At 34.5% G+C, this 17,644-nt stretch overlaps 1 protein-coding gene across 5 annotated transcripts in view; it reads left to right on the plus strand.

Moving 5' to 3' along the window:
* Positions 1–17,644, plus strand: part of Aftph (aftiphilin) — a 68,413-nt gene that overhangs the window by 27,360 nt on the left and 23,409 nt on the right. For 3 of the 5 annotated variants that reach the window (XM_013022511.1, XM_013022515.1, XM_013022514.1), the window contains exons 2-3: positions 4,637–6,567; positions 17,220–17,371. In XM_013022511.1, coding sequence (XP_012877965.1) covers positions 4,669–6,567; positions 17,220–17,371 — 2,051 coding nt within the window. In that variant the 5' untranslated portion in view covers positions 4,637–4,668. Of the gene's footprint in view, positions 1–2,632; positions 2,710–3,986; positions 4,064–4,634; positions 6,568–17,219; positions 17,372–17,644 lie in introns of those variants that run through there. The other 2 variants (XM_013022512.1, XM_013022513.1) reach the window with 2 other exon arrangements.

Consider the following 17,644-nt stretch of genomic DNA (forward strand, 5'->3'; position numbering starts at 1 on the left):
GCTGTCCCTCAGCTCTTCAGCTCAAGGCTAGCACTCTACCACTTGAGCCACAGCACCACTTCCGGCTTTTTTCTTTTTGCTTATGTGGTGCTGAGGAATCCAACCCAGGGCCTCAGGCATGCAAGGCTAGCGCTCTACCACTGAGCCACCTTCCCAGCCCTGCACTATTTCATTGGCCCTGTAGTACATTTTGAAATCTGGTATTATGGTTCCAGCATTGCAATTCCCCCCATTCCCTATCAAGATTGATTTGGCTATTAGAGGTCTTTTGTGAATTTTGGGGCGGGGAGGGTTCTCCCTAGATCTGTGAAAACTGTTAGGATTGTGTTAAATATGTAGATCATTTTGGGTATATGCCACTTAATTAAAATGATTTCTCCCTATTCATGACCATGGAAGATCTTTTTATCTTTGAGTGTCATCTTTAATATCTTTCTACATTATTTTGTAAATTTCATCCTGGAGGTCTTTCACCTCCTTTGTTACAGATGTTTTCCCCAGGTTTTGTTTTGGCTTTGTTTTTTGAGGGTGTGAATGGGACTGTTTTCCTGATTCTTTCTTAGTTCATTATTGGTATACAGGAAAGCTACTGGTTTTGTTGATTTTATGTTGACTTTGTATCCTGCTACCGCTGAATTTGTTCATCAGTTCTAAGAGACTTTTAATGGTGAGTCTTTAGGGTTTTCCAAGTACAGAATCTTATCTGTACTAGAGATAATTTTACTTTTTCCTTTTTATGTTTGTGTCTTTTTTCATTCTCATGCAAGATTGTTTGGGCTAAAATTTCAAGTAATATTTTGAATAAGAATATGACTGTGGATGCCTTATCATTTTTCTGCTTTTAGTTTTCTCAGTCATGATGGTATTAGCTATGAATTTGCAATAAGTAGCTTTTATATCTTCAGTTATTATACCTAGTTTATTGAGGATTTTCATAGCAAAGAATGGTGGATTTTACTAAAGGCTTTTTCCAATAGGAAAAAGAAAAGTCAAAGTTCAAGTTCATTTGTCTTTCTTTTGTCCTTGATTTTTTTATTTGATTTCATTTGTATATTGTGTTTTTAAATTTTCAAATGTTGAACTATCCTTGCATCCCTAGAATGAAACTAGCTTTATCATGATGTGTGATATCTTTAGTAGGTTGTTGAATCCAATTTGTAAGTATTTTAATCTATTTTAATCAAGGATATAGGTCTGATTTTTGTGTTTGTTCTACCCTCACCAGGCTTTGGTATCAGGGTAATAATAGCTTCATAAAATGAGTTAGGAAGTATTCCTATCTTTGTTTCGTGGAATAGTTTATTTAAAAACTTGATAGAGCTCAACTATGAGTCTTTCTAGTCCTCATGTTTTCTTTGTTGAGAGACAGAATCTCATTGCTTGTTATAGATATTTTATATCATCTTGTTTCTCTTTTGGTAGGTCACATGTATCTAGAAATATGTCTACTTCTAGATTTTCCAATTTATTGGCATATAATTCTTCAAAATACCCCTATGATTTTAATGCTGCCTTGGTACTGTCTGCTTTTTTCACCTCAGGTTTTATTTATTTAGCCTTGCCTTTTCTTGTAATTTGTTTTGGTAAATCTTTAGTGTTTTCTAGGTAAAGAATCATATCTGCAATAAGTATAATTTTACTTCCTTCTTTCATATATGTATCCCTTTTTGTCAGTTTTATCTTTTCAAAGAACCATGGCTTTGTTTCACTGAATCTTTGTATTGTTTTCTGGGTTTATCACTTATTTTAATGCAGATTTTTATTATGGCTTCTATTGATCTTGGGTTTGGCTTGTTCTTGTTTTTCTAAAACCTTGAAATACACATCATTGGGTTATTTGAGAAGTCTTTTTTTTTTTCACTGTCCCTCAGCTCTTCAAATCAAGGCTAGTGCTCTACCATTTGAGCCACAGAGCCACTTCGGGTTTTCTGGTGGTTTATTGGAGATAAGAGTCTCATTGACTGTTCCTGCCCACACTGGCTTTGAACTGTGATCCTCAGATCTCAGCCTCCTAAGTAGCTAGGATTACATGTGTGAGCCACCTGCACTTGGCTTCTTTTTTTTTTTTCTCTTAAGGTTGGCACTCTGCCACAAGCTGCTCCTCCACTTCCTTTTTTTTTTTTCTGGTTAATTGAAGATAACAATCTCCTGGACTTTTTTGTCTGGGCAGGTGTTGAACTATGATCCTCAGATCTCAGCCTCCTGGATAACTAGGATTATAGCCATGAGCCACAAACATCTGACTATCTGTTGATTCTAGTTTCATTCCACTATAATCTGATAAGATGGAAAAATATCATTTTAGGATTTTTGTACTTGTTTTATGTCCCACATATGAAAAAAGTCACTTGTTATTTGTACAATTGATCTATAACAAAACTCTAGTTTTTCTTTGTTGATTTTTATGAGTGGGAATTCCATATGATCTGTTGGTGAAAATAGGGTGTTGAAGGCATCCAGTATTATTACTTTGGCCTGTCTTTCATTTTGTATACCGTAGTATTTATTTTGTAAAATGTGATACTCTTGCAGTCTGGCATTTATATTTACACTTATAGCTACTTGGTAGATTGTTTCACTTATCAAAATTTTGTAACTTTGTCTTTTCTGGCTGATTTTGTCTATTAATCAGATATTGGAGCTGCTACTGATATAAGAAACTGCTTTATCTATCAAAGTATGTTGCTTAAAAGTTCCTACTTTGGTGTAATTGTAACTCCTCTGTACAGCATGTTCACAAATAAAATAAAATTTAAATTAAAAAAAAAGTTCCTACTTTGGGATAAGGTAAGATTTTTGAAATGTAAAGTTTTGTCTTAACTGATTTTTCCAAGGTAGAATTAAGACATTCCTCAGAAGACACATTTTAGATTGTTCAAGAAATAACCCAGGGTATGGTTATGTTTTGAGGTTACTTTTACTACTCTTAATCTTATTTCAAAGTCTTAATATACACCTTATATAAATATATCTTACCCTATTCAAACTAGCCAGTCATGAGCAGATTGTAAACCTGAGTTCAGTCAGTCTGAAGGGCCTTCTGCCTTAAGAATAAATACCAAAGCAGCCTTCCTGCTCTGTGTGCTTACTTGTCAGATCTTTATGATGGTTCACCCTTCTGCAGAAGTAAATTTTGCCTTACTGAGATAATTCTTTATTTTCATGTCTATTGTTGTGATTACAGTGGTTCTTGAAGAGCATATTTATAACACTTGCTTTCAGATTCTACTTGCTTGTACTATCATTATTCATCCTATCATTTGGTTTGTGGTTGCTTTTACTGATGAGGTGAATTTCTTGCAGGCAGCATATTGTTGGGTCTTGGTATTTATCTTAGAGGTTGATGACTCTTCTAATTCTCATGTGCTTATCTGCTCTTCTAGCAAGATTTATTCCTTGTGATTTTGTGTCTATCTTGCTTCTCTTGCTATATGTAGGATTCTTCTAAGTATCTTCCATAATACTGGTTTATGTTTATCTTTGAAGGCCTTTATTACTCCTTCAATCTGAAAGATAACTTTGATATAATAATTTAGGTTGGCAGTTACTTTCGCTAGTACTTGAAATAGTATAATCCCATGCCCTCACTAACTTTAGATTTTCTACTGAGAAATCTTCTGTTTTCATGATTGATTTACCTTTAGTCTTCAAATCATGTCACATAGGTTTTAAATGTCCTGTTCACAATTTTTTTTCTTTATTACTATTGAGTGTGATAATTCATCCATCATCTTTAATACCATATATGCTTGTTTCTGTTTATCTAGTATTGGTGAAGATAGCAACTTTTTGTTCATTTTGTTTGATTTATTGAGATTTTCATTTCTAAGTTTTGGTCTTTTTTGGAAATTTCTCTTTATTGAAGTGCTTTTTCATATCCTGCATTGTCTTCATTAATTTATTCAACTTTTCAACTTTACAAGAGTGTGGAAGCAATATGACTTCTGTATAAACCATACTTGCTTGGAATTTAGAATGTTGATCTTATCCTGCTTTAGTGATATGCAATAGGATACTCTTAAGAACATTAAGCTGCAGCTCCCAATGGCATGTGATCATGAAGGTAAATAAGTACATAGAGTTTTTACATATTTGCACAACTATATACTATGTTATTGAGCTAAGGAATTCATTAGGTTAAATATTTCAAATGCATTTTCATTTTATGATCATTTTAACTTAGGTGTTTATCAAAGTATAGGTTATCCTAAGTCAAACATCTATAGAGAGAAATAAATGTTGAAAAGCAAAGTGAAGAACATAGTTGTAACAGTTACTAGAAAACTTTTTGTGACAAATATTAATAATGAATACAAATCCTTAAGGCTAACACTGAGTCCCCTGTGATTTGAAAGAAAATTTCACAGAATAAGCATGTACCTGAGAGAGAATTTTATTGTTGTGCTTTTGTAAATGTATGTTTAAGATTTTCTGTAATTTCCAATTTCATTAATGCAATATGAATGGCTTTGATAATGTTATATACACTATAACAGATAAAACCTTTTTTTTCCAGTAAAGTTATCTAAATGAAAAATGTTTTAAATATAGTACAGTGAACTATAAATCTGCCTTGTTTTAAAATTGCTTTGAAAAATGCTGAAAGATTATATTATGGGTAATCTATTTTTTATAGGTGTTAATTAATTATTTGCAAGCAAGTAAACAATGGAGCCAGACATCATTCGAATGTACTCTTCATCCCCCCCACCACTCGACAATGGAGCAGAGGATGATGATGATGATGAATTTGGGGAATTTGGTGGATTTTCCGAAGTAAGCCCTTCTGGTATAGGGTTTGTTGACTTTGATGCACCAGATTATACTCGTCCCAAGGAAGAGTTTATACCTTCAAACCATTTTATGCCAATTCATGATTTCTCAGAAAATGTAGATAGCCTTACAAGCTTTAAGTCCATTAAGAATGGTAATGATAAGGATATCACTGCTGAACCTCCTAATCCTATGAAAGGACAGTCTGATGTTTTACTTTCTACCACCAGCAATGAAATAATTTCTTTTAAAACTTCAGATGCTTCCATTGATGGTATGGAAAGTCCAAGAGATTTAAATAAAGTAGAACAGAGACAAAATGTTGGGACATCTGCAAGTTTCTCTCCAGGAGATTTTAGAACTGATACGAACATTGTTCATCAAAACAAACAGTTAGAGAGCTGCAATGGTGAAAAACCTCCTTGTCTGGAGATTCTAACAAATGGATTTGCAGGGTTGGAAACTGTAAATCCTCAGGGAACAGATGATCTGGACAATGTAGTTAATTCAAAGGGAAGGAAGCCTCTTAGTACTGAGTACAGTGTAGACTGTGCACCTAATTCTGCTGAGGAATTTGCAGATTTTGCCACATTTTCCAAAAAGGAAAGGATACAATTAGAAGAAATGGGATGTGATGCAGTAACAGTTCAGGAAAACAACAAAATTAACAGAGTCAATGAACTTAATTCTGTAACAGAAATGCCTTTGGTTAGAAGGTTTGATGATAAAGGAGACACTGAAGAAGAGCAACAAATTTGTGGTTCAGAAACCTGCAAAGTGACTGATAGAGGTTTCAGTGTTGGGAAAAAAGACCTTCTAACACTGCAAAGGGATGATTTTTTTAATTCAAGTATTCAATTAGAGACTTGGAACTTGGGAGATTCAGCTGATAATTCAGATGCCATTAGGAGAGAACAATGCAAAACTGAGGAAAACCTCGATTTGTTTACTTCTAAAAGTACTGACCTATGCATGGATTCTAGTAAAACTTCTGATGCTGATGAAGTTAGTTCTTCCAAAGAAGAAAATAGCAAGTTTACTAATTCCCAAAGCCCTCACATTGATCTCACTGAAGAAAATGTTTTGGATGAATCTGTAAGTATAAAAAATGGTGATAGTAGCAACGACTTTGTGACTTGCAATGATACAAATGAAGATGAATTTGGTGACTTTGGCACAGCCAGTGGCACTACTCCACCTTTTGTTGCTGGTACTCAAGATTCCATGAGCGATGTCACTTTTGAAGAGTCTTCAGAGCACTTTCCACATTTTGGTGAACCAGGAGATGAGTTTGGAGAATTTGAGGATACAAATGCTGCTTCTTGCCAAGAGGAAATGGTATTTACTGCGTCCAACCCAAAACAGACTTCTGATGGCTTATCAGAGGAATGTCAATTGGCAAGAAAATCTAGTGGAACAGGCACTGAACCTGTTTCAAAACTGAAAAATGAGCAAGATGGCGAGTTTGGAGATTTTGATGGTGTGCCAAATATTCAGGATGACAGCAGTGCTTTTCAAGACTCTGATGATTTTGCAGACTTCAGTTCAGCTGGTCCTAGCCAAGTTGTAGGCTGGAATGCTTTTGAGGATGAACAGAAAGATGGTTGTTCTTGGGCTGCTTTTGGAGATCAGCAAGCTACCGAATCTCATCATCGAAAAGAAGTCTGGCAGTCACATAGGACGGATGAAAATACTGATATTCTGGGAACCCCTAAGACACACAGTGTCCCTCTAGCAGTTTCTAAAGGAACAGTTGCTAGTGGCCATTTACAGGAGTCAGCCACTTCAGTTCAGGTATTTACTAATTTTCTCCTTTTTTTAATGACATCTTAATTGTCATAGAGACTACTAATTCAGGGCTGGGAAGGTGACTCAGTGGTAGAGTGCTTTGCCTTGCATGCATGAGGCCCTGAGTGCGATTCCTCAACACCACATAAGCAGAAAAAGCCAGAAGTGGTGCTGTGGCTCAAGTGGTAGAGCACTAGCCTTGAGCTGAAGAGCTCAGGGACAGTGCCCAGGCCCAGAGTTCAGGCCCCATGACTAGTCTCAAAGAGACTAGTAATTCAGCTTAAGAAAATTTCCACTGTGCACCTTTGTGTGTGTGTTTGTGTGTGCGTGTCAGTACTGTAAATTGAACTTAGGAACCGAGTGCTGTCCCTGAATTTTTTTCATTCAGTGCAAGTGAGCTACCACTTGAGCCACAGTTCCATTTGTGGCCTTTTGGTGATCAATTTGAAATGAAAGTCTCACAGTCTTTTCTGTCTGGGCTAGCTTTGAACTGCAGTCCCCAGAACTTAGATTATTGAGTAGCTAGGACTAAAGGTGTGAGCTACCAGCACCTGACATACTTGGTAATACTTTTATCCTTGCCAATAATAGAAATTCACTGATTTGTAGTGTTAGTGAATTTAAATAGCATTTATTTTTTTTGTTAGCTAATTATTCTACTAAATTCTTCTGTTTTTACCTTTACATTGATTTTAAAAGTTAAGCTGAGGTTTAGAAGGTTTATTTTAAGCATCAGGAAAAGGAATGTTAATTTTGTCTTTCAAAGATCAAGGAAATTGAAGTTTGATTGCAGGAGAGAAACAAGCAGAATCTTAAACCTCATACTAGGCTGAAGGTTATAGTGATCTCTGAATAGCAGGGAAATAGCAAATTTGGACATTGTAACTTAATAGCTTCAACAGTGTTTTCATTGAGAGTGTGAGATGAATTAAGACTTAGTCCTAGAATAAGAAATGGTACTGGCTGACTTACTGTTTGTTGATTTGCTTATAATTTCTTGCAAGTATAAACATACTTTTTCTCCTCTTAGGGAGTAGATGTATGAGGGAGAATATTTTTACTTCTTAGCATCTGTATTTTATTCTTTGATTCTTCTGTCAGAGAAATCAGATCCACAAACTTTATTTCTCCAGTTACTTATTGCTAAGAAACCTGTTTTCAATTGAAAGTATTTAAAAATTTTGTGCTTTATTGTTTACTCTGACATCCTATTTGAAGTGGTTATACATCATTGCTTTGGTACCTTTGACACAGTAAGTAATCTTAGAGAAATGACCAAATTGCTACTTGGTGTACACAGCTAACTTTGGGTATCCAAGCAGGTTTACTTGCTAATTTAGTTATTATATGGTTTAGCTAATGTGTATTATTCCTATTGAGTAATTTATTATTGAGGTGGTACCTTGTAGTAAGAAGTAAGCTAATTATAATGCAAAATGAAGACTGTTGGCTTTGACCTAGACATTTTGCTGTTTAGTTTCATTTCACCAAAAGTGACACTAGAGTTGAATGATCTTTAATTTGTAGTTTAGAAATTTTAACATCATCAAGAAATTAATGTTTAAAAGTATAACTACTTCAGATGTATGATACTTTACTTCATACAAATTTATTGAAGTTACTTATGTATAATTTGATACTGAATACAGTATAAGGGCTTCATGGGATCTGATAGATCTGAGTTTGCATCTTTACTTGGTACCTTAAAAGTTTAATGAATGACAAAAGTCTGCAGAAAGATAAAAATTTTGGAGTATGATTCTATTTGTAAAAAATAATAGAAATTGAGTAGAAGAGGCAAAATACATAATACTTTTTGAGATTTGCTTGGCTCAAGCCTCAAGGCTTCTATTGCTGCAGGACAGAATTTTAATGACAGAATTTGGAGGAAGATGGTAGGCTTAGAGAAGAAACTGCTAAAAGGAGCTACAAGGAGTTTGGGAAGAAAGTTGAAGTAAGAAAGTACTGAGTTAGGTTAATAAGTAAAAAGTAAATGAAGATTAAATGGTGGTTTTCATTTTTATCCTGCTGTTGGAAGGAGACTACTCCCTGGACTTGCTTTCCTGATCTTCAGATAATGCTGGAAAAATACATCATGCTTACTCATCCTTTTAGAGAAGGTGTAGACTCATTAAAATTAAACTGATTAAATTTTTTAAAAATGTTTCTCCTAGTTAGTGCAGTATTTAGGAAAGCAATGAAAGACTCACATGATAAATGTGAGGTTTTTCTCATGGTAGAATTTGAAATGACTTATTCTTGTTGCAGTTTACCTGGCTACATTTAGTGTCCTGAAGCAAGTGCCATCAAGTATTTTGTCCAAGTTGTACTTTGACAGAATGTTGTGAGGATTTCTTCAAAGCTTTTTGGAATTCAGAGCTCAGTTACTTCAGTTAAACAACATGGAGAAAAGTTCTTTGTTTTGTAAAGTCAGGCAGATGATATAGTTGGCATTTCAGATTATTTCCACTTTTCATTGCATTTTGTATATAACTTATTAAGCAGAAAAGCCAAAGGAAAGTGCATATCCCTAAGTTCAAGCCCCATTATCAGCGCACACATGCACAAACATATACATATCCACACACACAGTTATTTTATTCATAATTCCTTTTTGAAATATTGAAAGGTTATAAAATAACATATAATGAATATGTTCTTTCCTTGCTTTCCTAAAGAAAAGTAAAAAGAGAACTTATTTGAAAGTATGAAAGAAGGAAGTAAAGAAAGGGGAGGGGAGAGGAAGGAAAAGGAAGAAGAAACTACAAGCCATTTTTTAAATATTAGTCATCTAATTGATAATACTAATAGGGAAATGTTCTCAGCTGAATGTTAATTTTGAGAGCTTTGAATATCATCACAAAAAAGGTAAACAGAAAAATGGTAATAATTTGCTTTGTGTTCTCTTGAGTTACTGGTTTTTCATCAGAAAAATCAGCATTCCTACATTGAATGTTGTCTATCCTATATTTTCATCTTTATGTATTTAACTACATACATTTGTGTGTTTTCTCTTCTGGGTGTCAACATTGACTGGAAATAGGAGTAAACAACAAAATAAAGCAAGTAAATTTTATGATTTTGGCCTTAGGGATCTTTGGTTACTTTAAATATTTGGATAGCATTTGTTTTGTTGGTTTCCCTTTGGAAAATTTGATACTTTATTTCCAAAATAGAATTACTTTAGTAGAGTTGGACAGAAATTGTGCCAATAGAGAAAAATTATCATTTTAGAGTACAGTGAATATTATAATTGGGTTATTCTAGTATATAGTTTCAAGTTAAGATTGATTAGTATACAGGTATAGATTGTACTTGATATCTTACTTAATATTTAATGGTGGCAAGGTATAATCTTACATAGAATATTAAATTGCTCAGTGGATTTTGTGTTTCTTCTAAACTTCCACATAAGTACAAAACCTAATGCTATTGATATTAAAACTAGTGACACTAATCAGCTTCTGCTCCCTAAAAGCAAAAAAAGGTAACTGACTAGAAAATATATTGAAGGAATTTTAATTACCTTAGATACAAGATAATATAAAGACGATACGCATGTGAGTGGCATAAGAAGCAGAAGGTGCTTCTGGTCTTATACACCCGTCTGGAGAGCTGAATTAGACTTGTAATACATTTACTTTTTTTATAGTCTATTACTTTTTATAGGTCTATTAGTTAGGGAAACATTACCAATAGGATGTCTGTGTGAATAGAGATGACAAAACTGACAGGGACTTACTGGATATTGAAAAGTCTCAAAATATAGGCAGTAGGCTGGAGAGCCCTAAGGCCTGCCAATCAGGTGAGTCAGTAGTGTAAGTTCTAAAAGCCAGCAGCCTTAAGATCCAAAAAGAGCCAGTATTTCAATTTCAGTTTAGTTCAAAGGCAAGGGCCAACCCAGGTTCATCCCAGCCATTGCTGAGGCTGAGATCTGAGGATCTTGGTTCAGAGCCAGCCCAGGCTGGCAAAAATTCCAGCAAAAAGCCAGAATTAGAGGTATGGCTATAGTGGTAGAGTGCCAGCCATGAGTAAAAAAGTTGAGCCAAGTGAGAGTATTAAGCCCTCAGTTCAAACTCCACTACTGCCACAGTACTAGTGAATGAATGAACAAATAAATAGGAAAGGAAAAGACTTACTTTTAATAAATGCTCAGTAAATGTTTAGCTATTGTTAAATAACCTCAAAAAAATTTACTAGAAAATGTTCTTTTTAAAAAAAAACAACAGTAGGGTTAGAGGCATGGCTCTGTTGGTAGAGCTGTAGCCAGTGAGTAAAAGTATCAGGTCCTGAGTTCAAGTCTAGCCCCAAACCTAAAAAAAAATAGTATTGCTAACTGTATTGCTTGGTTAATAGTAGAAAGGAATAGGGAAGCAAATCCATCCAATTTTGTAGAAGTACCTCTAGTTCTTACTGTTGACAATAAACTCAGATTTCAAGCTATTTTTTAAAGCAAAAGCTCCTGCTCTGGGCTAATTCATATTCTCAGAATGGTTTTGGTTCCTAAGAACATTTTTTAATACAAGTACATGTTTGTGCAAGTAGCACACCACTTTATTGGCATTCCCCCCATTGGGCACTAGTAGAGAAACTAAAATGTGAATCTGGCACTTGGCTTGAAGCTCTTTTGAGTTTCAATTCTGTATTTATCAGAGCCCTGGTTCTTCAAATGCTAATATTCAAAATATACTACTGTTTGATAGACTTAGAATTTGATATATGGTTGAATAAAACAGCATGATGAAATTAAATAAATCGGTATTCAACTAAGCCAGGTACCAATTTCATTGTCATAAATTGGTATTCATCTAAGCCAGTTACCAATTTCCTTATTCCATATTGAAGGGAGAACTGATGACTATATTTCCTGTTACATTTTGGAGTTAAACAAATTATTGAATTTTAAATGTCTTTAAGGATCATTGTATTTAGTTTTCTATTCAGTTAGTATTGTAACTATTTATAATGGTAATTATGTGTGCACTTAAAGCCTAGACATCACCTCAGCAATGTTATACCTAGAAATATTTGAACAATTCCAAAAGTAAAGATATGATTTGATGAAAAGAACATACACTTTGTGTGGTACACTTAGCTGTGCAAGATACCAGCAGTAATACTTGGTTAATGATCTTAATCTCTCTGAGCTTTTGTTGTTTGTAACATGAAGATAATTATCTGGTGTCTTGTAGAACATTCATCAAGTAATGCATGTACAGCATCAAGTATAATACATAGAGAATATAGTTATTGTTATCAACAGAATATAATTATATAAATAGGTCTAGCCTACATACAAGAATGATTTAGATGGCTCACAGTAAGATATACTTTCATTAGTAGAACAATTATGCCCCCTACAGTCTTGAATGAAAATACTTTTTAAAAAATTTAGTACACATTATTTAGCCTTCCTAAACATAATTTAACCTCTCGGTGCACCCTTTTTCTTTTATTATTTTTGTCATCTTTAAATAGTATGAGTCAATTCAACTTGTCAGTTTATATATACAAGGCATATTGATCAGTGTTGCCTCTTCTGTCATTCTACCTGCCCCCTCAACTTCTATTTGTTCCATTTTCACATGTACATTGAGTGTTAGACTGAATTTGCCCCCATTTATCTCCATTGTTATGCTCCCCTAAAATCTCACTAGCCCCCTCAAACAAGACATGTTTCAGCTTCCTGGTATTCATTTTTAAACTATCTGTTAGTTGTTCAAAGATGTTACGCCATGGAAACCCACCCCTGCGTGTACCATACTCAGGCAGTTTGATCATTTAGTATATATGCATATGCCCTGTGTTTTCATGTATGAGTACAGTTTAGATCTTCCACATATGAGTGAAAACAAGTGCCCTTTGTCTCTCTGAGCCTGACTTGCTCTGTGCACCAATTTTCTTCTCCAGGAAAAATTTTTTTTAACTTATATGTTTTAAGAGACTTAAATGAGCTAATATTTATAAAGCATTTAGAATAATGCCTGGAATATGGTATTATGTAAACATTAAACAAAACCCATCATGTATTCTACCAGGCTTTTTAGTTTCTGAGTATGTTCACCAAGCATCTTTGATCTTTGCTGAATTTATTATCTTTCCTAAACTGGGTTAGACTGATGCTGTTTACTTTTTACATATACTGCCTATCTGCATAAGGAAACTGTACTTCAGTCAGGAAAATTCTGTGTTTGAGCCCAGTCCGGTTTACATAACAAGACCTTACAATTCTTTTTAAAGCAGTCATTGTTCAACTACAGGTTTTTTAAATTAGCTTTTATCTCCACTGAAACAAAAGTAGGAGTAAATTTCTCTGTAAATTTCCAGGCTATGGAAGTGGCGCTGTGGCTCAAGTGGTAGAGCGCTAGCCTTGAGCTGAAGAGCTGAGGGACAGCGCCCAAGCCTAGAGTTCAAGCCCCTGACCGACAAAAAACAAAACAAAAACAAAACAAAAATTTCCAGGCAATGTATTTATATAAATAAAAGAAGTCAACATAAGGAGGGCACTATAAACCAAGTTTTTATTCATAAACAGAATAATTCTAGCTTAATATTTTACTGTATTGACTCTAGTTATGACACTAAATTTTGTGCTTAAAATAGTTAGAAATGTGGTTTTGTTTTGTTTAATTCCTGTCTGTAAAAAGATGGATGCCGATGGCTTACATTTATAACTCTAGGAACCTGAGATCTGAGGATCGCAATCAAAGCCAGCCCAGGCAGGAAAGTCTGTGAGACTCTTGTCTCCAATTAAACACCAAAAAAGCTGGAAATGAAGTTGTGGCTCAAGTGGTATAGTATGTGAGCCTTAAGCACAAAAGCTCAGGGATAGCACCGAGGTCCTGAATTCAAGCCCCAGGACTAGTACCAAAAAAAAGTGAGTGTGTGTGTGTATGTATGTAACAGTCTCTTAAAATCTTTCTTCTAAGAATCCAATTTGGTCAAAAGAGAAACTGTTCTTTATGAAAGGCTATTTTCTTCATTATATTAGTTGTCTTCTTTATCAAGTCTTTGTTTTCTCTATTTTTGTCTTCTCTATCAACTTACTTGGACTACATTCCATCTTTTTTTCTTTTAAACTTTTAGCTTTATTGTCTTTTGGGAAAGCAAAATGCTCTTCAGCATACCTACCTATACTCAACCTTTTTGTTTTCCTAATGCAATCAGGACAACTAAAAATGCCAATAAACCAAACACTGATATCCAAAATTTAAAACTTGGAGTAGCAATAACAGATTTTAGTACTGCAAGAAGGAATAGCAGTAATAGATTGTCTTTACATAAGACTTAAGAATAGATACTTGAACTGAGTACCTATTTTGCCCTTTAAGCTACTTGGGAGACTGAGATGAGAATGGGAAGATTGATAATTAATGCAAAACAGGACTGGAGATATGGCTTAAGTGGTAAAGAGCTGACCTAGCAAGTAGAAGGCTCTTGAGTTTGAACTCTTGTATTACTAAAAAGAAAAATATCTACAGCTACTTGAAAATTAACTACATAAACACACATTCAATGGACAGATATTGGAGAAGATGCAAAAAACTTGGGTCCAATTTCTTGCTTCACTCTAATATGATATAATGGAGTGAAGCCAGTATTTTCATATGACTTAAAAAACTTAAACAGGTGTAGAGAAACATCTTTAGTGAGCTTTTTTTTTTTTTTTTTTTTTAGTCATGGGGCTTGAACTCTGGGCCTGGGCGCTGTCCCTCAGCTCTTCAGCTCTTGGCTAGCACTCTACCATTTGAGCCACTGCATACTTCCAGTTTTCTGACTGGTTTATTGGAGATAAGAATCACATGGACTTTCCTGCCCGGGCTGGCTTTGCCTCCTGAGTAGCTAGGATTACAGTCATGAGCCTCCTGAGCCTGACCTAGTGAACTTTTTTTTTTGGGGGGGGGGTAAGGGGAGGTGCCAATTCTGATGCTAGACCTCTACTTTTTGGTGCTTAATTGAAGATAGTCTCTTGGACTTTTCTGCTCTGGCTGGCTTCAAACTGTGATCCTCAAATCTCAGCCTCCCAAGTAGCTACATTTACAGGCATGAGCCACAGGCACCCGACCTTTAATGAGCTTTGAGCCTGGTTTTCATTCTCTAGCAAGCTATTGTTAAATATATCATCTATACAATAATAGTAGTAATGATAAAAAGTTGCAGCCTCTGACACACACTGGGTAAGGAGTTTATCATCCACTCTGTGAGACAGACCCTGGCTTCTCCAGGTTATAAATACAGAGTTTGAGTCTTAGTACCTGGGTTCACAACCTTCTATTAAAGGCATTTACTTACTGGAATTAACTAGTAGTAAATACCAATTTGCATTATTTACTACCATGAACAAGACAGCAAGAAATTTTACCATTAAATCAGTTTCATGAATAGTTAGAAATTGATACTTTTGAAAGAACAAATTAACTGAAATGTTTATTAGCCACTTCCTTGCAGAACTGAATTTTGTCTTGTTATGGGTAAGACTGTTAGTAGATTCTGGTTACTTAATGTTTATTCGTTGCTCTACCTTAAGGGTTGGCAGAGTATGGCCCAGGGGACAGATCTGTCCTAGTGCCTATTTTTGTAAGTAGTTTTACTGGAACACACCCTTACTTGTTTATCGATGGGCTGCAAGGTTTAAAATATTTAAATCATAAAATATTTACTGTCTGGATCTCTGTTGAATAGATAGCTGATCCCTGCTTTATTTCATTCAGCAAAAAATTTGAAGCAACCAAATTGTTGCTATTGTCATTTTGGACTTTTAGAATCAGGTCTTTACAATCCTTCTACCTTTAGCCACCTCCCAAGTACTGGGATTAGATGTATCTGCCACATTTCCTGAATGGAAACAATCAAATTTTGTTTCTAATCCTAAAGATATGTTAAACTCCTTTAAAATTTTTCCATATACATTATATCCTTTATGAGAAAAGGTTGAGGGAGAAGTAAAAATTTGAGGTGATTAGGCTAATGGAATGTTTCTTTTCCCCAAGAACATTACATTCATTTGATAATCTTCACTAGTATACCTAAGACTTAAGAGTTATGTGTAATATTGCCCAGCTGATTAAATATATTTTAGGGTCATTGCTTTCTTCCAGTGAAAAACATTTTATTCCATCGCATTAGAAAGATAACAAAGATGATATAATAAAGGTTGAATTTACAGAGAAATAAAATTTGGTCATAGGTGAGTTTTATTTACTTTCTTTGTCTAGGAGAGAAATTCTCATCAGGTTTCCAATTAGGTAGTTACCTGATCCCTCTCAGAGTCGTGTCTGTCCATTCCCCCTGTTGAAACAAGTAAGTGCTGAGTCCCCTTGACACACTCAAGTTTCACAAGCCTTGGGATCTTGAGTCTACTCTTTACTTAAGGGTTCATAATTGAGAATGAGACCTTTTCCCTTCTCACTCATAAATATAATGAAGGTGGTATCAGAGTAACTTTTGTAGACTTAGCAGAAGAGTAGTACCCTGAGACTAATTATGCAGTGTTAAATTTTTTTGCTCTAACGTAGCTTCCAAAAGGAAGATTGGCTTGGAAAATATGTGTATAAAAATGTTCCCTTTTCCTTTTTTCTTGTTACTGACTATACTTCATAACAGAATTTAATGTTGTTTTTGTTACTTGGCAGGAAATACATTAATACTGTGGTGGTATGGAATGTTTCTTCTGCACTGGGTATCAGTTCAATTGTACATTTAATCTTCCAACAGACTTTAACTTATTAAAATTTGTATTCCTAGTTATTATTTAAATAATACATTGGGCTGTGTTCAAGAATATTGCATATGTATCTGAAATACAGTTCAGAAAATGGAAAAAAAATGTTTCTGTAGGTTGCACATAAATAGTAAACTTGGTGATACAAAAAAAAAGTTATAAAACAAGTTTAAAGTAATAAAGTACTCCAAAATGAATTTTTTTTCTCTATGAAAATACTCTAGGGAATGAATCTGAAGGCTTTTCTTAGAGGAAAGGTTTCTATTTTAAAATACACATACACATGTAACAAAGAAAAGTACAGAAGGTAATGAAGATTGTCAAAATGATAAATTACCTACTGAATTTCTTATCAGTAAAAAAAAAAAGATATATTCTTTCCTACTCTGATTTTACACTATTAGCAACTGAGATATTTCAAAAAGGATCTTACAATTCAAGTGTTTATCTTCAAGGAAAAGTTCTAATCAGCTATGATACCATCCAATCTCACCATTCCTCTATCTCTAGATTTACTCTAATACATGAGTAGTAGAATATGAATACTGTCTGGATTTTTTTGTTTGATTTTTTACTTAGTATTGGGAAGATTATTCAAACATTGAAGTTACTTTCTGACTATATAATACAGTAGTAATTTCATTTTGAAGAAGTAAGATAATGTGTGTAAAGTACCAGATAGGATTTCTTGGAATGCAGCTACCTCTATTTGTTCCCTATTCTATTTGCACCATTTTTAAAAAAGCATTCAGTGAGGAGTTACAGTCCTTTCATTTAGTTTTTTTTATTCCTGAGGGGAGGTTTTCCTCACTGTCTTACTGTAGTGGATAGTGTGTGTGTGTGTGTGTGTGTGTGTGTGTGTGTGTTCATGATAAAATTATCACATGATTAAAACTAGAGAAATGAAAATAAACTTTTTTGTGGTGTTTTGATGCAGTCAGCTTTGTTAAACCGTCTGGAGCGAATTTTCGAAGCATGTTTTCCTTCCATATCTGTCCCTGATGCTGAAGAGGAAGTTATTTCCCTGAAGCACTTGCTGGAAACAAGCACCTTGCCAGTAAAAACAAGAGAGGCCTTAGCTGAAAGTGGGTGAGTAGTAGTTCTAGGATAACATGTGGTTATGTTCATTTCAATTGTTCTAATTTAGAAGGTTACCGTGCAGCATTAAAGTTCTAACTCATTACTATGTTGAAGTTTAATCCTGTTAACACTGTAAGACAATGAAAAAACTCCTTTGCCTTTGAGGTTGCTTTGTTTATTTATTACAATATGGGGTTTGTACTCAGGATTTTGTGTTCTAAGCACAAACTTTAGGACTTAAGCCACACCTCTCAGCCCTTGAACTGTTTCTTTTGATGTTGC

The sequence above is a fragment of the Dipodomys ordii genome, unplaced genomic scaffold, assembly GCF_000151885.1.
Source record: "Dipodomys ordii isolate 6190 unplaced genomic scaffold, Dord_2.0 Scaffold63, whole genome shotgun sequence".
Taxonomy (NCBI): Eukaryota; Metazoa; Chordata; class Mammalia; order Rodentia; family Heteromyidae; genus Dipodomys; species Dipodomys ordii.